Here is a 23,820-nt window from a genome sequence, read left to right on the forward strand (position 1 = left end):
AAGTGACTTTGTTCGAACAAAATCATTGAAAATCCTTTGCCCTTTGTCTCTTCTTTTCTTCTCTTTCACACGCGTTTTCTATCTGTCTAAAAGTTTCTCGAACCTCGCATTCTATTCCTTCAAACTATAATTATACGGCTATTTTTTTTTTCTCAATTACATTTTCCAAGTTTACAATTCCCTTCTCGATTAATTATCGCTCGCGCATTCGCGTGCACGATAATATTGAGTACGCGCGCGCGATTCTAGGAACTCTTTTACTTTATTTATTTTGTTTTCTTTTTTCCACAATCACAACGTCTTTTCCTTTTTCTTTTCTTTTCTTTTCTTTCCTTTTTGTTCGTATATTTTTACTACAACTTGGTCCACGATTCTGGGAGATGTGAAAATTCCAAATAAAGCTCGAATATCAAGTATAATCAGCAGGGTTGAATGGCAATTGTGTCTTTATATGTAGGTACGATAAAGACGTGCACGTGTATACCTATATTACATTCTGTTTACGAAAATCTTCTTGCATATTCGCACGCGATACCTGTTTAACTTTATATGCCTTTTTATACGAAAGAATCTCACAATGTTTCGCACGACATAGGATACAAATAGTAGCGGCAGTGATCGTGACCACGGTGCTATTCTGATAATATTAGTTAAAATAAAAGTAATCGTAATAGTAATCATAATAAAAATAGCAATAATAATAATCATAATAATAAAATTAAAAGTATAATAATAATAATAATAATAATAATAATAATAACGCTGTTACAACTAATGATTCTCCTTACTTTTCGACCGTGTCTGATCTTTATCGTATTTCTACTATATACAATATTTTTATTTATACATTTATATGTAGGTATATATGCATACATACATATGTCGGTATTTATATCACCGTAACGATATAGTCGTTATGTATACCTTTGCATTAATCAACACGTTTTTCTATCAATGTTCGTACACGCACATCGCTCTTAAAGTTAATAATTACTGATACTTTTTCCATTTGTTAACGATCGTTTCACAGCAAATTCCTATAGTTCAGTATAAGCTTTTATTTTCGTCTCGTATCGACCGTCCGTTCTCAAAATTTCAATCATACGTTTATGTATATATTTTTGGTGCGTGCGTATATGTGTGGTATCTGTTTGTCTTTCTGTCTCTGTCCGTCTATATTTGTGAGCGTGTATAGTTATTTATAATTTTTACACAATATATACATTACGTATTATCTCGGGACGTATATCTACAAAATTATCGCTATACGTGTCCGTCGAAAAAGAAATTGTTGACAAGAATGCGAATGACTTATCCTGATCTCCTTCGTTTAGAATCGAGAATATTATTAAAAAAGATTTCTTTTATCGTACATATTATGCTATATTTAATTATTTATTGTACTTCACAGTATTCCTTTGGTATGAATCATGACTTTTTCGTTATACGGAGATCGATAGTTATAGGTGATCGTTCTGTCACCAATTTAACCTTTAAACTTTAACTTTATTGGAACGAGTCTGCTCGCATTCTTGCCAGTGTGAGCACGGGCCTTGGCTCCCATACAGTATATATGTACTAACATGGGTCACGGATATGTACGAGCTTTCGATAGACACGTTACGCACTTTATATTTACAAACAGGTATTGTCGGACCCCGCTCGATGTTTCTATTTCTTCACGGAAGCGCGACATCCTAAAGTGAGTAAAATGAATCCTTTAAATAAATAGTTTCGAACGAATGTCGATGATCACAAGATTCTCCTTTTTCTATCTAACTTAGCCACGCGCCTAATTATATTCGTATATAATTTATAATACCTTTTCTTTTTCATAAATTAATTACATGATTAGCCGTCGTTCAAAAGCTCGTTATTACAGTTAAGAAAAGTATTATTATTTTTCTAAATAATTATTGATTACTTATGCTTGTATTTTTCTCAAATTCGTGTACCATGATTTATACATGTTTCAAACGTTATCGTGTAAAAAAAAGGAAAAAAAAAAAAAAAAGATTGTTAAAAAAATAAAAATGAAAAAGAGGAATCTGGAAAGGAAACAGTCGACGTTTATAAAGAGTCATCGTCGACTGTTTTCTTCCATATCGGTAAATTCAGTGAAAATTTTAAAAAGAAAATGATATAAAAATTTGATATATTACGTACACCGACAGATTTCTCGACACTGATTAATTTCTTTTATCGTTCCGTTAAAAGGATAAAACATTTTTTACACCCGTTAAGCAGCCGTGTAATATATTGAAATACTCGACTATACTTATCGATGTGCGTTTTAAATGGCAAGAAATATTCATTTTCGAATTACGAACAATGAACGAAATTTGAAAATGAAATAAGTATTTTTTTTTTATCTCTTTTAAACGGTAACTTTAAAAACTTCAATTTTTATCAAAAGTAAAAGGGTTTCTCGTCTTTCTATGATATTTTCCAATAATGAATTCTTGGGATTGTATTTCTTTATAACGTGTAAACGAATACGAAACATTGAACACAAACATTTGAACGTTGAGAATACGAAAACTTACGTTCAAAGTTTCATAGAAAATCTGATATTTGCAAATTTGAATTTGAATTAATGATATAGACAGTATTAAGCAATGATAATGTTTAAGTATCTATTTACATCGTTCCTTATCTATTTGTAAGATTTTATTTTGCATTCTCTTATCCGTAAAAGAGATATTTGTTGTAGAAATTCAATGGATATTTTTAAAGAAAAATAGTGAAAATGTTTTGATCAGCTCCGATTCTTCGATAGGAAAAGTAGAAAGCTTCTTCCTATATGTTTCGCGAGTATCGTTGCTTTCCCACGGTTTATTTTTTCAGCGCGGCTATTCAGACGTAACAACGTGTCTTCGTATACTTTTTGTCGGTCATTTATGTTTATATAGATTTTCGTTGGGCTTCTCCAAAATTGACCCAAGAAATATCTTGATTCGAATATGTTTCACTATTTTATAATCACGTTTTTAATAGATATACATCGGACGAGGATGTTGTACCAAAAACAACTACGATACGTTGATTTTCGTCATCATGTGTCGTATATCATGTCATATGTTCCAAGATTGATTAAAAATCTTGAAGAACTTCGTTGAATTACTTGTTAATACCATCTTGATATCAAGTTCCATTTGATCAAGGCCTAAGATAGTATTGGTACTATTTCTATGATTTACAATTTAATGATAGAAATCGGATAAATTGCACAAACGTCGTTGTTGTTGTTGTTGGTGCTGTTTCTGCTGTTGATCATGATGATGGTAAAGAGTATCCCCTTGATGGGTCGTCTGTTGTTGTCACTCGTGAGATTTCCCACTCAATGGATGGTAATTTCCACCGGCCGATGCTACTAAGGCCAAGGGAAGGGGCGATCCCAATGACGTAGAATGTGAATGAGAATGACCCATTCCCGAGGAATGTGTTGTTAGAGCTAAGGGACTACCGGACATCGAATTCGCCAGAGAGGCAAAAACTGATGGTGCAGGCGACGCCATTGTTGGGCTCCCCATTGCTGCCGTTGGAGGATTGATCCTTTTTTCTTTTTGTCGCCTGTATAACAAATATTCCTATGTTATCTTTTTCCTCTATTGTACTTAAATACGAATAATCATTTTTTATATCTATACGTCGTATGTACCTGTTACAAAACCATACTCGAACAACTTCTTTTTCCATCGCTAAACTATCCGCCAATACGGTGATTTCTTCGGAAGTAGGTTTTGGATTTTGGACGAAGGATTTCTCTAGTGCCACTCTAACGCTAGTTTCTATGGAAGTTCTCTTCTTTCGTCGCCTGCCTATTGCTTCTGGTGTCGTGAGAGGATTCGAGAGTGAATTTGGATTGTTCAAGGAATTATCGGCATCTTCTAACCATTTTTGAAGAAGAGGCTTTAACTTGCACATGTTCTTGAAGGAAAGGTTTAATGCTTCGAACCTAAAACATAGTTATTCGCATTGTCATTATTTTTATACATTCATTATAACAGAAAAATATTCCAATTTCATACGTTCGATTATTCAGTAATAATATACCTTGAAATAGTGGTTTGAGAGAAGTCATTGCCGTAGAGTTTTCCCATGGCAAGACCAACGTCACCTTGCGTGAAACCGAGCTTGATCCGTCGTTGTTTAAAGGTCTTTGCAAATTGTTCGAGTTCTTCAAGATCCGTCGTTTCTTCTGGAGAGGGTTCCAATCTAGCTGGTGGTGGTTTTACAGATGGAGGTGTACCGGGAGGTGGTGGCGATCTTTGTTGCGTTAAATTTCTTCCTACTAATCCACCTCCACCTTGAAGAGCCTGTTGTTTCTGTAAGGCTTGTAACTGTTGGGCTGCTTGTGCTACAGCCTGTTGTACCTGATAATAGAATATGTATCTTGTTAATCGACGTTAATATATATTTTTCATAGATATTTAAAGGGAATTTTATTCTTCCAACTTCCATCACTATACGAGCAAATAATGGAAGATGAAAAAGGAATGTTTAGAGTACAGTTAAAGGTATAAAAGTGACACGTGTTCTTTTTGATACAGGTACGCAAAGATTTCGTAGGGTGCTAGAGTCGATCGATTATCTTCACCCTTTCTTAACCAGATGCTCGATTATGAGAATAAGAGGGCGCAGAACGTGGCAGCTATGAAGGAAAAGGGTTTGGGGTTGGTCGCGTGTCGTTTAACCACACCGAGAGTACCTTACTTATGCTTATTGTTGGTCGTCAAGACACCCTTAAAGACTCCTTTAAATTTAGTCACGTGCAGGGATCGGCAACAGGTATTTGATAGTTGATTTTTCATGTATTTCCAACCCATTTGTATAGCTTCAATAATACGAAGTGTAAGCTCGCTTGAATTATACAATAAAACTATTTCTCTATATGATATTTATATAAATGATATATATATATATATATATATATATATATATAAAGAACGAACGACCGATTATCTAAATTCTAATATACGATTCACATATCCCGACAAAGAAACTTTGTATCGATAGCATAACCAGATGGAAGCCGTTCTGCATCGTCGCGTGTCGAACCTGAGGCAAGAGTTTAGGATAGAAAAAAGGGATGGTTTAGAACATGTTCGAGGAATGAAGAAATTAAATGTCCGTTCGACGAGCTACAGAAGGTGTATTAGGGAATAAGATATCCGCTTGAGAAGATCACGTGTCGTGCATGTATCGTAAGCGAGAGGGTTGAAGGACAGGTTACAACCCAGTCTAGGAGAGGGCGACGGCCGTAAGGGAAGCTCGTGTGTCTTTAGAAAGTTTCGAGAACAAAAAAACAGATCCTTCGAAAAGAAACGCAAAAGGAAGAAAATACAAGGCAGCCACGTGTGAGGCAACAAAGGATCCTTCCCGTTCGGGCAAGGTGCTGAAGGGCTCGGAATCTTCCTAGAAAAGTATATAGTGTCTTTTAAAATACATACGAAGGGATCCGAAGCTTCTTACTTTGAGTGTGAGTCTTGTCAACGCATGTGTGTATCTATGTATATATGTACCTATGTATGTATATACATATATAACATATATATGCGTGTGGGTACATGTTGGATCCAGACGGCCATTAAATCTGCTAAGATTCGAAGTCGTTTTGTTAGCTTTTTTATAAGGCCTGTGCATCGCGTCCTTGCACACGCTACTCGTGACGGAGCCTATAGAAATTTTTTCCTAAATGCTGAACCTGGGCCCATTCAGAATCGTTCGAAGGAAGGGCACAAGGAAGGGAGGAGAGATGCCCACCGCGGGTATCCAGGAAGGAGGGTCGTTTTTCAACGTATCTCCGGATATAATGAATCGATTTTTCTCGATTCGATGCGAAAGATCTTTTTCTTAACAAAAAGATTGCGGCGGTGGTGGTAGAAATGATCGACGAATGTTCTTAAGAAATCTTTACGATTTCGCGTGAGATATATGCGTATCTTTGTCCGTTTTATTTCTTTTTTTTTTTGAAAAAGAATAATCTTTTACGGATCTTCTATAGATTTTTACATTATATCGAATAAGTTACTGTAGTATATAACTATATGTATGCAGATACATACGTAAGCAACATCATATATCATTTCATTAAAATTAATCGTAATCTCTTTATTAAACGCGCCGAAATTGTAATCGAATGAAGTTGGAACGAGAGAAAGGAAGAAATTTTGTCCCTTTGTGCCAGCAGCAGACGTTTATCTGGATGTCGAATCAAACGAACCGTCTTCGAAGAATAAGACGTTCGCTTCCCTTCAGATCAGCCCTCGATCAGATAGCAAGCTTGTTCTTTGAATCGTCGCGGATTTGCCTCGATTTCAGGACTCGCCGATCGAATTCGTATTGAGTAGGTAATTTTGTAATAGGCAGAAGAGGATTGAGAAGTAAGGAGAAAAGAAAGAAAAATTTACTTACTTGATTTTGCAAGAAAAATTGTGCTTGTGCCGGAAGTTGCCCAGCCGCTGCAGGATTGGCTTGCTGAAACATAGCAAATTGCTGCAGTTGTTGTTGCAGCGATTGTTGTTGTTGCTGCAGGGTCGATGCAAGGGCTTGAATCTCTTGAGGCCCGAGAGTACCGAGAGATCCATGCATTAACAATTGTTGACCGACCAATTGAGCCGCCAACGCAGCCTGTGAGCTTCCACTGTTTTGCGTGCTCGTATGTTGTTGTTGTTGTTGCTGCTGCTGCTGCTGCTGTTGTTGTTGTTGCTGCTGCTGTTGCTGATGCGTACCAGTCAATTGACTACTCACTGCAGAACTTGGCGAAGATGAACTGCCGCTGGTGCCACTGCTACTATTACGATGTGATACATCAGTGACCTATAACACAGATTTATCGATTTTCTTGAAACCCGTTTTATCTTATTTCGTCTCGAAAGTTACTAATTAATATCAATTTCATCAAATTTTCTCATACTGTGAGATTTCACGATATAACGTGGAATCAGAAAAGGTGCCTTTGCTAATAACGCTATATAAACAACGTCGAATAAAGCTGTGTTTACATTTGACCAGGTCAGGATATTGGTCACTAAAGTTTATTTTTCTCTTTTATGTTTTATAAAATACATCCCTCTTTTCTTCTCCGTCTTTCTAGTCCCTTCTCTTATTTAACTGTCAAATATTGATCACAACCATTTTTTGCGCACTTAAGAACCCGACTAAAATGTCAGATCTTTCGTTTTCTTTTAAATATTAAACTTAAAAAAGTTCTCTATTTTTTATTGTCCCTTCGATAATTTAAGAAAGTTTTAATATTAACGCAATATCCTTGAAATGCATCGCTTGTAATATGTATAATATAAATAATTTTACGAACCAAATTAAGAGCTTCCCTATCCGAGTCCATTGAATCGTGATCGAGATTCGCGTCGGTGACATCTTGAATATCACTCGTGATACTTCGATCGTCTCCACTGAGCTCGGCTCCTTCGACCTCAGCGTGTAGATCCGCATCTGGAATAAAAAGAAATAAGAAAAGATTAGATTGTAATCGCGATCGGAAATATTTCATTTAGAAATTTGTATTCTTCTACAAACTGTTGCTATAGAAGAGAGAACAATTTTCGTTACAATCGTACAGTCATTGTTGTTCTGTGGCCTATACTTCCGATGACGATCACTGTATCGCGTTGGGGTGGATGTTGGTGTGCTGGTGGCATGAAGGCGCATGTCCGTAAAGATCATTTTCGGGTCTTCGAGGAAGACCATGTTAACCTCTTTTCTCTCAGAGGTTTTGTTCGTGATCCTCCTCGTGATCACATCGAAATGATTCTCGAGATCCAGCACGAATTTATCTTGAAGACGTTCATGGGGAACATCGAATAATCGTCGTTTTTGATCGACAACGATCGCGACGAACGATCGTTCGGATCTTTTCCCAGAAATGCGATTTCATGCCGTATCTATATCGTACGCGTGCTTAAGGAAATAAAAATTGTGTCTTCTTTTTCTTTATCTTCTTTTTTTTTCTGTATTAATCGTTCGATAGATTATTAGCACCAACGCGAATGCACAAGTTCTTTGGATCTTCGTCGACGGACCGATGCAGGACGAATGTTAGAATGACGCAACGAAAGTAGCGCGACCCGGAGGGTGAAAGGACCATCCCCACCAACATCGCTAACACCACGTGCTCTTCGATGTTTCGATGGGGGAGCTTTGATTGGTTGGGACTCTTCTCGTAGACGAACGATACCGCCCAATGAGGATCGGTTTACCCTTTCGAACCTATTCTTTTTTTTTTACTCTCCCTTTTGCTCATGGAGCAACCCTTCGTGCATCCATCATCATAGATATCTTATGACTACCTCCCTCACATCCCCGTTGCGTTTGCTTCTAGGAAATCGTACGAACACAACGTAGAAACGTCGAACAATATAGAATGGAACCGATCGGTCGATTCTAGCAAACGAGCTTTTTCCGTCAACGCTTGGCACGCGTTTCGTACCGTAACGGTTTTAATAATAATTACTTCGATACGCTTAAAGATCTTTTTCTACGATAGGGTTGCAACCGTATATACCTGAAATATGACTGCGAACTTTCTCCGTGTAAAAATCATTTTTTTTCCATTCTTACGTCATAAGAATAATGTACATGATAATTTCAGACTTAAGAAACTTAAGAAATGTAAGAGCGAATGAAGAAATTAGTAGGATCGAGTTGATCATCACGGTAAATATCGAGAGGGAATAGGTAGAGGGTCAGTGAACTAAAAAGAGAAGTTGCTCAGCCATTTGAACGGCACTCGGACGTTCCCATCGACTTCGGATTCCGACAGAAGATAAAAAGAGAAACGAAAAGAGTGAGAAAGTAAGGCGAAACCTCGTAAAAAGCTTGGCGAAACGGGCTCTATGGTGGGGAGGGATTGCAAGGTAAGGAAGGAACGATCGTTGGGGAGGAAAAAAAATTCAAAATCCTGTGAACTCTGAGCACCGAGACGCCACTTTTTGGGTGAGCAGTCTCGATTTCTGCTCCTCTTCTCGTTTTCTCTCTCCCTCCCTCTGTCTCTCTCTCTCTCTCTCTCTCTCTCTCATGTCTCCCTTCCTACCTGATTCCCTTGGAATCGTAAAAAAAGCATCGACAGGTCAGGTAGGACAGCATCGACAGGAAGTTTCAATGCGTTCTCCCAGGATTGGTCGATTCTCTATAAAACTTCGTTTTACTCGTCCTCTCGCGCTCTTACGTATCTTTCCTATTTTTCAAAAGTAGGGAAAGCAGGTACTTACACGGTAACTTTTATACGTGCAGCTTTTCCTCTCCTTCTTTCCCCCTCCCCTTTAAATTTGCATTTTCCATGACCCTTATTTTTCTATCAAAATTGCGCTTTTTTCGTGAGAATCGCATCGGGGAATGAGGTAGATATTTCTAAAGGAAACACATGTGGTCGTTTCATCTTTAACGCGAATGAGGCAAGATAGACAAAAAAAGAAAAAAAAAGATACGATGGATCGATAGAAAAATAATGCTCGCGCATCGCCAGGTGTTCATGGCAAATGCACACAAATATCGTATTAGAAGTTCAGTATCTTAGATAAGCCAACCGTCATTTCATCCGTTCTCTTACGGGATTAAATGCACGTGTATGTGTGTGCGTTACGTACGTGTACAGTGAATATACACCTATGCAGAGACTTTTTGCTTTTTTTTTTTTATTTCTTTTTCTTCCCAAATTTACGTCGTCTCCCTTCGAAAAAAAAGTCCTCCTCTATCTAAAATTCAACTTTTCTTGCCGTGAGAAGCTCTACCGAATTCCTCGATTCGCGGCAAAAGAAGAGGGAAGGTAAGAGATAGAGACCGTGCAAGGAGGGGATCGGAATGGTTTTTTGGGGCGATTTCTCTTCGTTCTCGCATTCTACCCTTTTTTAAGAAGGGCTCGCGTTGTTCCGCGTTTCTCGAAAGACCTGACATAGAAAATAACTGACGGTGCGTAACCAGGTGCGAGGGTAACATCTAGATGTGCGTTCGTACCAACGTAAGATAAGGCAACCGTCACGTTTTCTTTCTTTCACGTGTTACGTACCAATACAGAAACGAAACGACCGTTGTTTCCTTGAAGAAAACACATTCGAAGTTTTGAAAAATTTTTCGAACCGTTTTTTCTTTTTCTTTTTTTTTTTTTTCGTTATTCGTTAACAAGCGAAAATACGATTCTATCTCACGGTAAAGTTGCGTAGGTATAGAGACAATTTTTCACATAGTTCAACGTTCAAAATTTTACGACGCGTTCATCCAATGGCAATGCCCATCCAATTTCAAACTATTGAAGTCCGTTTAACGTTTGTACGAGCGACAGGACGATCGTCTATCCATCACCTACGCACATTCTCACGCATATCCAATCCTAAAAATTCGTTCTTAGTAAGTATGCACACGAATGTTACACAATACACAGGGTCCGTTTTGTAGGAGGGCTCTGCAGCTGGGCGCATTCGATCGTTGCGCTATTTTTCCGCATTATTCGAAGCGGATGGTGTCTTTGACCTTAGCTTCTACTTTTTCTCCCTTTTTATATCTTTTCACGAGACTCAATGAAAAGCAGTCGACGATCTGACCTTTATACGAGAAACTCGTCATTCGAAAATGCACCCTGCTCGTACGTACGTCAGGTGATAAGATCGGACAATGCTGCACCTGAATCGTGCGTGTTACTTTTTCACGTTGAATGTTATTTCTTTCCTGTCTATTTCTTATTAACTTTCATGACTTGTTACATATTTTTAAAAACTTAATAAATATCAGTACTCTTCGTAGGTATCAGTAAGCAAGTAATAATTAAGAAACGAGCTGGAATATTAATTTCAAAATGGAAAAAAGTTGATCTAATCTCGGCTTGTAAGTAAGCAAACGCGTATATTTAATTCGTCAAAATTATCGTATGAATAGAGGCGAGAAAAAAATTTCAATTTTCTGAATGAATTCTGAGAGTGCGCGTACAAAGATTCATCGATAGCACGTTTCGTTTCTCTTTTATACTTTTTCTTCCTCTTTCACCATTTCCCCTTCTCCAAAGAGTCATCTCTGTTGTCGTTTTCTTCGTTCGTACCGAAACTCGTCTTCTCTCGCGTGGGATCCGAGGAGGATGTTTTTGTTCGCCAAGGCGAGAATAGTGGCCGAGCGACGAGGGCGTGTTTCCCTTTTACGCGTGATCTACATAAAATATCGATTCCGGACGCGCAGCTCAGGAAAAATATCGACGAGTCACGGAGGACCTCACCTTCGGTGGTGAAACCGGCTTCTCTTCTTCTTCTTCTTCTTCTTCTTCTTCTTCTTCTTCTTCTTTCCTCTCCTCTCCTCTTCTCTCATCTCTTCTCGGTTTGACGAACGCCGTCACAAAGGAGAAATCGTTATTTTCACGGCTCGGCTCGATTTCGCGGTTGCATCCCTCGTTCTTTCTAACACAGCCCGTTCTTCCTTCTTCCATTCCATTCCATTCCATTCCATTCCATTCCATTCCATTCCATTCCATTCCTTTCGATTCCATTCCATTTCATTCCTTCCTTCCTTCCTTCCTTCCTTCCTTCCTTCCTTCCTTCCTTCCTTTCCATCTTCCTTACTTCTCTCTTAAGATATTTCACTTTTTGCACGGTTTTCGTTCGCCATTCTTCTTTGCATTCTTCAAGCTCCTTCTCGGTGATTCTTCGTTCCGTAATTGGACCTACCATTGTAATTAGCGCAAGAGAAGATAGGTAATTCATGGTTCTGCTCGGTAAAATGAACTTCTTTCGTGTGAAATTAACTTCTTTGTCTTATTCCGTGAGAGGTATAACAGTGTTAATGTGTTAAATGTATATTCGTCGAAAGAACAAATGTTTTTCTTTCTTCATTTTCATTTGTAAAGGTTGCAAAGAACTTTATAAAAAAGTTTGCTCGAGCTCGAAATATCATAATCAAAGATTTTCGATTCTTTCAATCGTTTCATATGGTTTCATATAATCGGTTGATTCGATTTTTTCAGTTTGTGAACTATCATCCTAATAGTAGGGTGGAGATAGCATTATTAAAAGCATTCACAATGTCATCAGAACTTTTCCTTCTTTCCTTTTCCTTCTTTTTTGGTCGTTCTTTAACGTGGTGGAAAGTTTAAGCGGCATCTGCCTCCGTGTCGTCCTTCCTTCGGTATTCTTACGTAAAGGCGACAACAATACGAGCAACCCCGAACTGACGGGGGAGGAATTCACTCGTATTATTCCGTTCTGTACGCATCGTCTGTCAACCGACTTACGATTTTATTAAGGTCTAGCGTCATTCGATTGAGAGCTCTCTCTAGGATCGTTTCCATTCTCGCGAAGATCCTAATCGCGATGCAGACAAGCATCAAATTTCAAATCGAATTCACTTCTATTTTATTTTAGTTTCTTCGAATGCATCCGAACGAAATGACGACCCACGTTGTTCACGTTCGTTTAATCGGATGTAAAATTCGTCGATCTCGTGTATTAGAATACCCATGGTCGCAGAAATATTATTTAACGATAAAAGAGACAAATGAAATTTCAGTCAAATCAAATTTTCTTTTAATATTACTTTGTAAAACTTGATGATCGATGAAACTTATTATTGTTCCACCGTTTATACGAAGTGATGAGTAAAAATAAAAATTGTCATGATTATAATCTAATGTTAAATAATGATGAAAATTCGTAATCATTTCTCTTTTTTGTATATTTCTTTCTCTTATTAATTTATTTGATAGTTTTTGAGGATTAAACATGGCGGTGATAGAGAGCAGTATATGACTGGTAGGAAGAAGCTAAACGGGTAAACTATTGTCCGGACATATACCGGGTGTGTTTGTACCATTTCTATCGAGTCGTCGAGGAGGAGGCTGCAGGCGAGGAAAGCGTGTTATCGAAAGGGGAACGAACGAAGGGGACGGATTCGAGCCAATAGAATAACAGTGTTTCCTCCAGCGTGTTTTGCAGCGGCGTTACTACCGTCGCTTCTACCGTCGCGGCCGCGGTGACGGCAAGGGTGACGAGAGAGGGAAAGAGAAGGGGTGGACTGGTTTTCGAGCGTGCCGTGGGGTGAGTCTAAAACCGTTAGGTTAGTCGCGTGCTACCAAAGGCACGTGTCCCACCTCTTCTTTTCTCTTTCATCCTTGCTTACGCACACGAATACATGCTGCTTATGGTTGTGTAACCGGCCGTGGTTTACGCGTTTAAGCGTATCCTCGATGTTTCTATGCGCAACTCATGCAAACTAGCGCCATTTTAAAGATTATTCCTAACGAGATATATCAGATTTTCAAAGATCAATCAAATCTTGTTGAAATTAACAAAGAGATTATTGAATTATCATTTAAATTAATATTTGTGTAAAGTAATATTTATGAGATATACTTATATATGATGCTTATAAGAAATATGGGTGTTCCGTATGTAGATATATTGGATTGTATGGACGTCAGGCACGCGTCCGTCTCCGCCTCTTTGTGATTCTCTTCGGATTTTTAAGCCTGTCTTCTATTTGCTACACCCCTTTTTGAATATCCCTGATGGCATTGGAGCAATCCCTTGGCAGATGTATTCTTGAAAAAAATGGCGCGCGAATAAGGATGCCCAAAGAAATATGTTCTGTTTTTCCTTTTTTTTTTTTTTTCTTGCTTTTTCTTTAAACTTTATAGCAATATTTCATATTGAAATAAAGTAAGAAGAAAATTGTCGAGATTTGATCCTCGATGAAAGGGAAAGGATCGTGGAGTTATGTGAGGCAGATGTAGACATAACTAGTTCTAACGTAGATAACAGTTAAATCATCGTAGTCATCGTTGTCGATAGCTACCGTTATAATGAAACACAGACACAACCCACGTGTATGATCGTGAGCCCCCTCATGCTTTGGCACGTGCCCATAGGGTAAACGCGCGAGTCGGCACCGCAATATATCCACCTACGTGCCGCATAACGGTCCATAACGCAGCTTCGAAAGGAAAGATGATCGCACAGATGCTTCGAGCCTTTCGACGAAGAACCTAAGTCTTCTATAGAAAGAAGTGATATTTTATTTTTTGTTATTTTTCTTTTTTTTTTTTTTTTCCTTTTTCTTGATCGAAAGAAAATTCTTATGGAATGATAGTTGTATGACATCGATCGTAGTACCACGGGAAATTGCAAAGTCGAGTCATCGCGTTCGCCGTAAATTTCCGATAAGGAAATGAGGCTATGCATATAAAAGAGAAGGTTTTCTCGTACAACTTCCATAGTCGCACGCGGACTGTATTTGGTATTGGAAGCCCTCTTCTCGCCTGGCAGTGATGTATGATATGATAGAACTGCATGCTCTTCACTATCGACACTTCTTCGTGTTTTCTATCGGACTTGTATTCGTTGAAAACGTTCGAGTCATACAAATTTCGATATAATGTTTTTAATTTATTTCAATGCTTTTATATTTAAAAGTAAGATAAAGATAAAATCAAAAATATATTTCTTTTCCATACGTATATATGTGTATATATGTATAAAAGACATACCGTTCTAATATATATGCATGTAAGGATGTATATATATATATATCAAAGATATGAAGGTTTTGCGAAGATTAATCGATACTCGGAGAAAAGGGACTCTCCGTATTATTTTCGTCTCATGGTAGTCGATAGTCTTCATGCCTCGAAAAATCGACAAGACGAGAAACGAGAAAGAGAGGGTAACGCCAAGATTATTTGAATATCCCATATTTAAGATTCATCCTGCGTAGTTCTGGGCAGTGATTGTCAGCTTGGTAGGCTGGTCACGTGGACGGCACGTCATACACGTCAAACCAACCCCCCCAGTAGAAAGCACCCCTTATATATGCGCCGTAGGCAGACCCGGCGGTCAGTTCGAGACGGGAGAGTCCTTGCGAACACTTTACATTCTATTTTCACGCTGTAGTGACTTCGATGTATGCGACTTCCTTAACGCATTCGGCAGATATTGCTTTCTGGCACGTGCTACATACCAACCTTGATATTCGTTCCTTTACAAATGAAACACTTTTTCAGATTATATTAAAAAGAAATCTTGTGAGATTTTTTTCGAAACTATATCTGAATTTTTTGTCTTCACATTTTTTTAAATTTATAAAAAAAATATATATTTATATATATCATTTTCCAATAAGAATAATCGATTAAATGTAAAAGTTGACTCGAGTGAACGGCACTCCTGCGTATCAAAAATTTTCAGCTCTTCTATTTCCACCTGACGACATAAACCGGAACTGGTTGCTACTTTATGCGTGTCACCGCCCTCGCGGTGTTTTCACGGGACGACGAGCACCCCCGGATTTTTCCTGGGGCTCTTGGAGAACGAGTCGGTCGTCCAGCACAAAAAAGGGGGAGGACATCTAACCGAGTTAAATAACGCTACATTAGCGCCCTTCGCGATACAAGGGTTGACCGAGTGTGAAATACCCTCAAGCTTATCGGCCCTCCGCAGAGATTTTTTTCATTAGCTTTTTCACTTTTCTCCCTGTCGTATAAACTTTTTTCCTTTTTTTTTTTTATAAATTGTCCATTGTTTCGTAAAAGGAATAGTCGTTATTTCTCATTCCCTTCATTCATAAATACAAGGTCATCGAATTTTTTCAACACTCGTGCGAGTTCCTTTCGAAGTTTAACGGTTTAAGGGTGGTCCTTGTAAAGTTTTGAGCGAGATGGCGTATTAAACCAATTATCAATTTTATAGCTGCTTCCAACGATCGAAAATCGGTCCATTTAATAACTTTAATTATTCCCGGTGCATCTTCGTTTTGCCAGAGTTTGATCGTTTGCCGCCGTAAAGCCATCATTCGAGGTCCGTTTCTTAAAGGACATAACGACGAGACGTTTGCCGTTCGAAACGTCGCCCTTTGTCCTTTCGCTACAATTACGATGTCTAGACGATGACTCTGTTTCTCCGGAAAATATCAATTAGGAACGTAAGATCTGAATCGGTTGTTTCTTTCGCATCGTAAATCCTTTTCTCTTATTTTTCTTTTTCTTTTCATTTGAAAAATCTTTGAATTTATTCGTTAACGTTAGTTATCCTTTCGTAACATCAATCAAATCGGTTAACGATAAGGGAGGATGCATATAGCGACAGTATCTCCTTCTTCGATCGTCCAATCCCGATCGTAAGTTACATTTCGGCATAGCGTCATAAAATACGGTAATTGCGATCGAAGGAGATTTCTCGAGAAACGAGGAGGATGGCAATGAACAGAGAGAGAGAGAGAGAGAGAGAGAGAGGGAGAAGGGTCGCGCTTAACCGTCGAGAAAATATCTTCACCTCGGCATCGACGCTTCTTGCATTCTCGTAAGATGACGATCATCCAACGAAGGTAACAGCCAAGTAGCGCCTTTTTCTCTCTTTCCCGAACATCGAGACATCACTCTCTCTCTCTCCTTCTCTCTCTCCTTCTCTTTCTCTCTCTCTCTTGCTTTCTCTTATAGCAAACGCGTCCGGACCTTTACTTCCATTGTTACCGGCTCGCCCTTTACCCTCCCTTCCTTCCTTTTACGAAGCTGCACGGTTCTGGCTTAATAGCTGACGAGGTTATCGGGTTTCTGCAGAAGCGTAAAAGATCTTCGAGGAAAGACGCGGGAATAACGAGAGCCGCGTCTCTCCTTCCTTCTTTCCTTCCTACCTTTCTTTCTTCTTTCCTTCTTCCCTTTCCTTCCTTTCTTCCTTTTTTTCTCCCCTTACCTTTATTATAAAGAGGCAATGTTACGTTACGTATCGTGCGTACAATTTATTAGTATATAGACTTGTCTTTTAAAAGCATATCAATGATTATATATTTGATTTGTTATTGATAATTTCCTCTTTCTTATAGCAAATAGCTATGAAATACGTTTTCTCGATTTCTTCGCGTGTCCTTTTAGTTTATTTTCTGTGTATGTTTTATTCTCGCGAATAACGATACCGTTTGATAGATAACTTTCCTTTCCTTGACAAAGTTGTTCTCCCTTCTTCAGAAATCTTCAATTCCCTTGGCTCGTATGATCGGCAATTAAACGAATGAAAAGTCGCGCGTAAGAGAGCGCTGTTTCCTCACGATAGAGAAAATGAACGGATCATAAATTAACCGTAGCTTAAAGTGGGCGTACCAACGAACTGCCGATAGTACGCATTGTCCCCTACGCCAACGATTATACATTAATTAAACAATCAATATTTATTAAGCTTATTATCGAAGGTATCTTAGGATTAGATGTGCAAGAACGTGTTAGAGTACTAACACAATATTAATTCGATTTGACGCGAGGTTAAAGCTCGTATTTCGCTTAATAGGCGCCATATTGTTCGTAACGACGTAATAAATATGGACGCGGCCAAATGAAGACGATAAATTATCGAACGCCCCCGCTGTCGGCACTCCTGTTCGTCTCTTTCTCCAACCTCCTTTCGCCTTTCTCTACCGGTCTTTGTTAATAACCTTTTTAAAAAAAAAGTTTTCATAGTTTTCTTTTTCTTCTACTCTAAACATAATGTTACCCGAGAGATACGTGTTTTTAATTTCATTTGCTTCGTCTACGAAAAAAGGAAATATTTTCGATATCCGACGAATTTTTGAACTCGTGAGAAATTCGATCTTAAAGGTGAAAATGAAAAGAGAAAGATTTGTTAATTAAATGGACATTTAAGTGTTATTCAGCACCCTTCGATAAGATCGACTAGTTTACGCTCCCTCATTTCTTTTTTCCTTTCGTTCTTCCTTACTCGTTGCTTATTATAATCAATTACCATCGTGTTCTTCGACAGCACGCGATTGTACCGAGTATCCTTGTACATACATATATATATGCTATCTCTCAAGGGGTGCAACCCTCTAGCTTTTTTTTATACGGCCACCAAGTCCGGTTCTAAGGGAGTAACGCTGCAACAGGCTGATGAGTGGCAAGATTTGAGTTGGTATTTTTTTTCTTTCTTTTTTCCTGACCTATCGTGATTCTAAGAAAGGGTCAATCGATTATTTCGTTGATTAATTAAATTATAATTTTTTTTGAAGACTTTCAATGCCCGTTCGACGAGTATGAATTTTATCGATAAACTTTATCGTTTTCAGAATTTAATAAAATTGAGATTAAAAATTAGCTTAAGGGAATTGAATAATGAAGAAAGCGATCAATGAAAAGAAAAAGGTCAGTTCTTATTATACACGTTTATCAAGCAATTGTACGGCTCGACAGCAGGGGATCAGTAAGAAAAACAGTGAAAAACGTTCGTCCTCTGTGGGAACGTCGTGTCCATTAATGGAATCACCAATTGCAGAGTTATTGGTTTAATTGCTAATTGCTAGTCTTTTATGGAACGAGCAACAATGGCGTCGTCACCCACTCGTCGATCGCTGCCATTTTCATAAATATCTTCCCTCCCTTTCTTCCTTTTGCTTCTTAATCCCATTTGCCGTTCTTCTCACGAGTTTCTTTCATACTTTTTTTTTTTGTTTTTTAAATCGTTTTTATTTTTCGAGTGGGCGAGACGATTAATCTCTCTTAATCGAAGAGCCTGATGTATCTCTTTCTTTTTTCTTCTTCTTCTACTTCTTCTTCTTCTTTTACAGCTAGTTACGACTCGGAAAGATCAACGTATTCCGTTTACAAGATATTTCGCAGTGGATAACCACAGTAATGTATAAAAATCCCTGAGAAAGCCGTCCCACGAAATTTGAATTTGCTTTCGTCTCCCTTTAAACCTGAGGCATGAATCGAAAAGAGGATAAAAGGGTAGGTGGTAGAGAGCATCGGGGTTGAGGGACGACTTTTTAGCATTCAGGAGAGAGGTTCACATCGTCACCCTCGATTCGAATAACAAAGTGACCACTTTACCGAAAATATTTGATAAAGCTCAAAAGGAGTTCCATATTTTGGTGAGCATAGAGAATATAGATCGCTATCGTGATTTTAATATGATTTTATAATATTCGTAAAAATTCGATGTCAATTATAGATTGAAGTTTTTACGCGTTTATCGTAAGTAGAAAACTGAACGTTGAAGGACTCGAAGCGTGAAGTTCCGTTTTGGTATCGAGGGTTAGAGAACGCTTGGGTATTCAAAAGCGGTTTTCCATGGTCATCTCGTCCCCGATTCTCACTCTTTCTCCTCAAATTTGAATAACAAAGTCACCAGGAAGACGTATTATAGGCTCGTACCCTTGCGAGCAAACCGATTTCTCGCGACTTTATCATAAAGATCGTTTGCATTCCAAGTGAAACCGATCGCATCGGTTCTTAGGATTTCTCTTCTTCTCTAACTCTATCCTTTCCTTCGATTCAAAACTCTTTACAGAAGTTTTTCCGATGCGATTCTTCGAGATTCCGCGGATTCTTTTCTCCTTTCGTTTTTGATTTCGTCCGATCGTTTTTACTTTTCGTTAAAACGAGCTTCGAGCTCGATTCAAATTCATCGTTTAGTTTTAGTTCTATGAGACTTGGCTGAAATTCCAACTCGGACCATGATATACGAAAGGCTAATTTGCGATCAATAACTTTATCTACGATCTTATCGTTCGCTTCTCTCGACATTATAGTAACGTGCCTTGCCGGTGAAAGCAGTTTACGTATACTGGAAGGAATAGGAATTCGCGATATTAAATTACCGCCTCCGACGTGCTGAATAGTGATATCGATTTCAATGGATAACGATCGACAGGTGAACGGTAAAATGGTAAAGGTGAAGGGAAATTGTATATTACTCGATAGGTATATATATATATGCTTCGCAAAAAATCGAAGATACTTAGTAAAATTTTACTTCTCGATTCTGATAGATTTTTAATTCAATTATTATACGACATCGATTATTCTTAGATATCGTAAAGATATTATAAAGTATGATGAGAGACGTGCTCGTTTCGAACCGCACAACCTAAGATTTCCATGAAGTTCGCGTTAAAGGAATCTTTAGAGTGACCATATAGGTCGAACAGGTGTGCCAGTACGATCAAGGAATAAACGATTAGCGATTCGATTAGCATCCGCAAATCATATTGATCTTGGCTTCATCCGTTGCGACGCGTTGACTCACAGCGAGCATGAGATTTTGCAACGAGTCAATCGATTCGACTTTGATCGATGAAGATCGAGCAGCTGGCACCCGTATGCGGTATTATCATCTTGGTACCGTTGCTGGTTAATTATCGACATTCGAGATGTTTCGTAGAATGTGTAAGATGGACGATAGATCCTTCGAAGGAAGAAACGGTTGAGAATCACTGTCGGTCCATTTGAAATGACACGAATATCGCAGGCACAGCATTCACGACGAAGTTTCGTCGATGGTTTCAGCGTTCCCGACGTGCTTATTCGCGAGAGAGAAACAGAGAGAGAGAGAGAGAGAGAGAGAGAGAGAGAGAGAGAGAGAGAGAGAGAGAGAGGGAGAAGAGGAGGACGGTGGTAAAGGGGGTCCAGTGAAGAAAAAAAAATGGAGCGGGTGGTGGCGGTGGTGGCGGCGGTGGTGGCGCTAGGCTATCGGAAGTGTGTCAAATTACAGAGGTCCGTGATATTAATGACTCCTAATGACATGCCCCCTCCTTCCGAGCATCCTACGTATTGCGTACCCCCTACTCCGTTCTTCTAATCCCTCCTCTCTCTCTCTCTCTCTCTCTTTCTCTTTCTCTCTCTCTTTCTCTCTCCTCTCTTCTCTCTTCTTCTGTGAACCTTCTCGCTTGGCCTCGCTTGGCCTCGCTCGCACTCCCTCTCTCGTATGCGCGTTCACAGTGGGCCCGATTCATGGAATCCACATTAAAAATAAAATTACTAATTGGCCGAGGCTAATAGCAATAAGACAAACAACGGGCTAAATGCTATAAAGTAAAACACAGGTTCAAGATGATCTGTTCTACCTACTCTTCTCTCTCTCTCTCTCTCTCTTTCTCTCTTTTCCATCGTCCCTCAACGTTGCGCCGTTACCGTCATCATCACCCCACCGACGCGCCTTTTCGAACTCGCTGATTACTTTCTTGTTTCTCCATTTGTCTCGTTCGTTTCGTCGTAGGCAGATACCTACCAACGTCGAAGAGCTACGAACAGAAACGAGGAGTATCCTGCTTACGACCGGTTCTCAGACTTTCCCAGAGTCCTGCCCTGGTGGAAACTTTTTTGCTCGAAGCTCCTCCACGTTTCCGTACTTTCGTTTCTTCCCCGTCGATCGCTTCCTTCGAATCCATCGATTCGATCGATCGCCGATTCGAAACATCGTTCCTCGAATTTTCTGTTCTTTTCTTTTTCTTTTTCCTTCCTTCCTTTTCTTATTATTCCTTTTTCTTTTTCTTCTTTTTCTTTTTTTCTTTAACCAATGCTCATACCATGTTTTCACGAAGGAAGATCAAGTTATTTTCAAACTAAATAGATATCACTCAATCGAGAGTGAAACGGTGGATAAAATTTTACGCATGAGTTGAGCTATACTTTTACCGATAAAGATAATTTCTTATCGCACGTTCCATTAACGTCATCTTTCTTTAACGGTACAACGTCACGCCTTTGTAACGCTTCGGCACGTGTTCATGAAAGAAATGTTCAATGGAACAGGACGATCATATTCTTGGAATAAACGATTACAAATAATACTGAAGGAACTAACGCGCGGATATAACGAGCGATTAATTCATATATAACAGAAGTCCGTGAGAATTTGTTGCTTTGAATCGGTCGTTCTGCGACCGAAGTTTACAAGTTCCACGAATAGAAAATGTCTATCAATTACGTCTCCGAAGAAACGTATAATAAAAACGATGACAGACGAAAAGATGGGAATTTTCGCGAAATCCGTGAGCACAGTTTTACGACGCTGACAAAAATTCAAGCGATTTGACCGACCCTCCTCGGACTTTGCCTGCCGTGAGCAACCAGGATAATGCCCGATGTTAAAAGGTCGGTTATACGCCGCGAAAGAATTCCTCGAGGCAAATGACAAAGCTCCGAGAAGCCGTAGGGCGGTACTCAACGAATGTAATTGTCTTTATGACATACTTTACGTGGAAAAGAATTAGCCGAGTAGTCGTGAACTTTGGATGATCACGAAGAAGTTGTTATCTTTAAGAAACGAGAGAAAAAAATCAGAGGTATCTGGTCCATGAATATAATCACCGAACGAATTTTCATTTTCTTTTTAATTTCAATTAGGTTTGTACAACCTTCGATGGAATCGATCGCAAGCGCATAAATTAGGTAGTAGTCGGAGTGATGGTTTTTTCGTTCGTCTGTCGTTTCTCTTTTGCGTTTGTTCGCTTTTGAATTCCGATTGGAGACGCTCACGAGAAAGTTAATCGGAAATTGTTCTTGTCGTGGCACATCTGAAAATCAAAAGGAAAGGTAAGAAGGGAAGGGCGAGACTCGCGCATCGTTCGATTCGATGAGTCGTCCTTCGGCTCGAACTCGCCGTGGCGTGGAGAGGCGAGGCATTATTCGTTTGGAAAATTTATGTTCCGGCTATTCGAAGGTTAAACGCGTTTCGTACGTTAATCTTATCGAGAAGGAGCGGACACGACAGACGGACGATGAAACTCTCCGTGCAAACTCACCTTGTATGGATTCCGGCGAGGCTGGCTCCTTATCGATTCGGCCGAGCGCGTCGCTGGCTGCAACAAAAAGTGCAACGGGCTCTCGTTAGTGACGTTTCGTTAAAACTCGACGAAGAAACTTTTCCCTTTCGTTTCCCCCTCCCCCTCCGCCCCTTTCAAATTGACGGGACACCATTTCAAAAGGACTCGCGCGACAGTCACGCGCGCATCCGTATTTATGAGTTAGCTCGACGACGAGTCGAACGTGATTTTAGAAAAGAAAGGCCCACGAAGTTTCTTTCCTTTTCCCCTTCCTTTTATCCCGAGGATTGATTCGTCATTGGTTCGACCTCGCGAAACTCCGTCCTACGCGAAATCTGCACACACGAAAAAACTCTATTCATGCGTTCGATCGAAAGGACTGGTTTTTCGATTTAATTAAAGAACGTTCGGTCGCACGCTTCCCCTTCCGCAATGAGACCAAGATTTCTGACAGAGATATACAGCTCCTTTCCATTTTACGTTAATCCTTACGGGTAACACCCTCGACAGAGGTTATCCCGCATGAATAACGACTTTCGAGATAGCCACATTCGGACTGATTAAGCCATACGTACGGATGGAACTCCGAGATAGTTCCTTCGAATTATGCTAAATCACTTTCGGTCCTTTTCACGAGTGCAATTTCTTGAAAGAGGAGAACGTAGGAGAGGAACGATAGTCCGTCCATTGTCCGCGGTCTCGTTCGATCGATCGATATTCAAATAATCTATTTGATGGACCCTTCCTGGGAGAGAACGTCGACCGAGGAAAAAGAAGATGGTGGTAATTCGGTGAGAAGATGACCACCATACGTCAGCGGAGCACCGGTAGGGTGGCTCGCCGATGTGACCGACCCTAAGGGCGGCCACCTACTACACCCTGGGGGGTCGCAACTCACCCCCGAAACGACTGTATTCAGATAATCCCACCTTTCCGCTCCTCCTCGCGTCTTCGCCGTAGACGCTGGACGACATTCGGAGTTTCCTAACCCTCGCAAATGGACGGTAGATAAATAAGAAAAATACAGAGAGAAATGGTACGGTGTCGATAACGAAATGTCTTTCCATTTAGGTGACCGCGCCGAAGAAGAAATAAGGCGACGCGAACAATGTAACATCCTTGATGCGATCGCTTCATTATTGAACGAAGGACTGTCTTTAGAAACTGGCACACGCTTACATTAAATATGAACGGTGGCCTCGTGCGGATATCTATCTAATTATAGTCCGCGAACGTTCGACTTTTTCTGGTGCACATTAGACGCAAGTGTAATAACGCCCCGAGCACTCGATAAAAGAAAAA

At 39.5% G+C, this 23,820-nt stretch overlaps 1 protein-coding gene across 3 annotated transcripts in view; it reads right to left on the bottom strand.

Annotated features, from left to right (window-relative positions):
- Window positions 1-869: 869 nt before the first annotated feature.
- LOC122632110 (protein nubbin-like) overlaps window positions 870-23,820 on the bottom strand; it is a 93,619-nt gene continuing 70,668 nt past the window's right edge. For 2 of the 3 annotated variants that reach the window (XM_043818591.1, XM_043818592.1), the window contains 6 exons: window positions 22,498-22,554; window positions 7,322-7,458; window positions 6,418-6,822; window positions 4,057-4,376; window positions 3,662-3,958; window positions 870-3,573 (listed from right to left, as the gene is read on the bottom strand). In XM_043818591.1, coding sequence (XP_043674526.1) covers window positions 3,321-3,573; window positions 3,662-3,958; window positions 4,057-4,376; window positions 6,418-6,822; window positions 7,322-7,458; window positions 22,498-22,554 — 1,469 coding nt within the window. In that variant the 3' untranslated portion in view covers window positions 870-3,320. The remainder of the gene's footprint in view (window positions 3,574-3,661; window positions 3,959-4,056; window positions 4,377-6,417; window positions 6,823-7,321; window positions 7,459-22,497; window positions 22,555-23,820) is intronic. The other variant, XM_043818593.1, reaches the window with a different exon arrangement.

The sequence above is a fragment of the Vespula pensylvanica genome, chromosome 9, assembly GCF_014466175.1.
Source record: "Vespula pensylvanica isolate Volc-1 chromosome 9, ASM1446617v1, whole genome shotgun sequence".
NCBI classification, from domain to species: Eukaryota; Metazoa; Arthropoda; class Insecta; order Hymenoptera; family Vespidae; genus Vespula; species Vespula pensylvanica.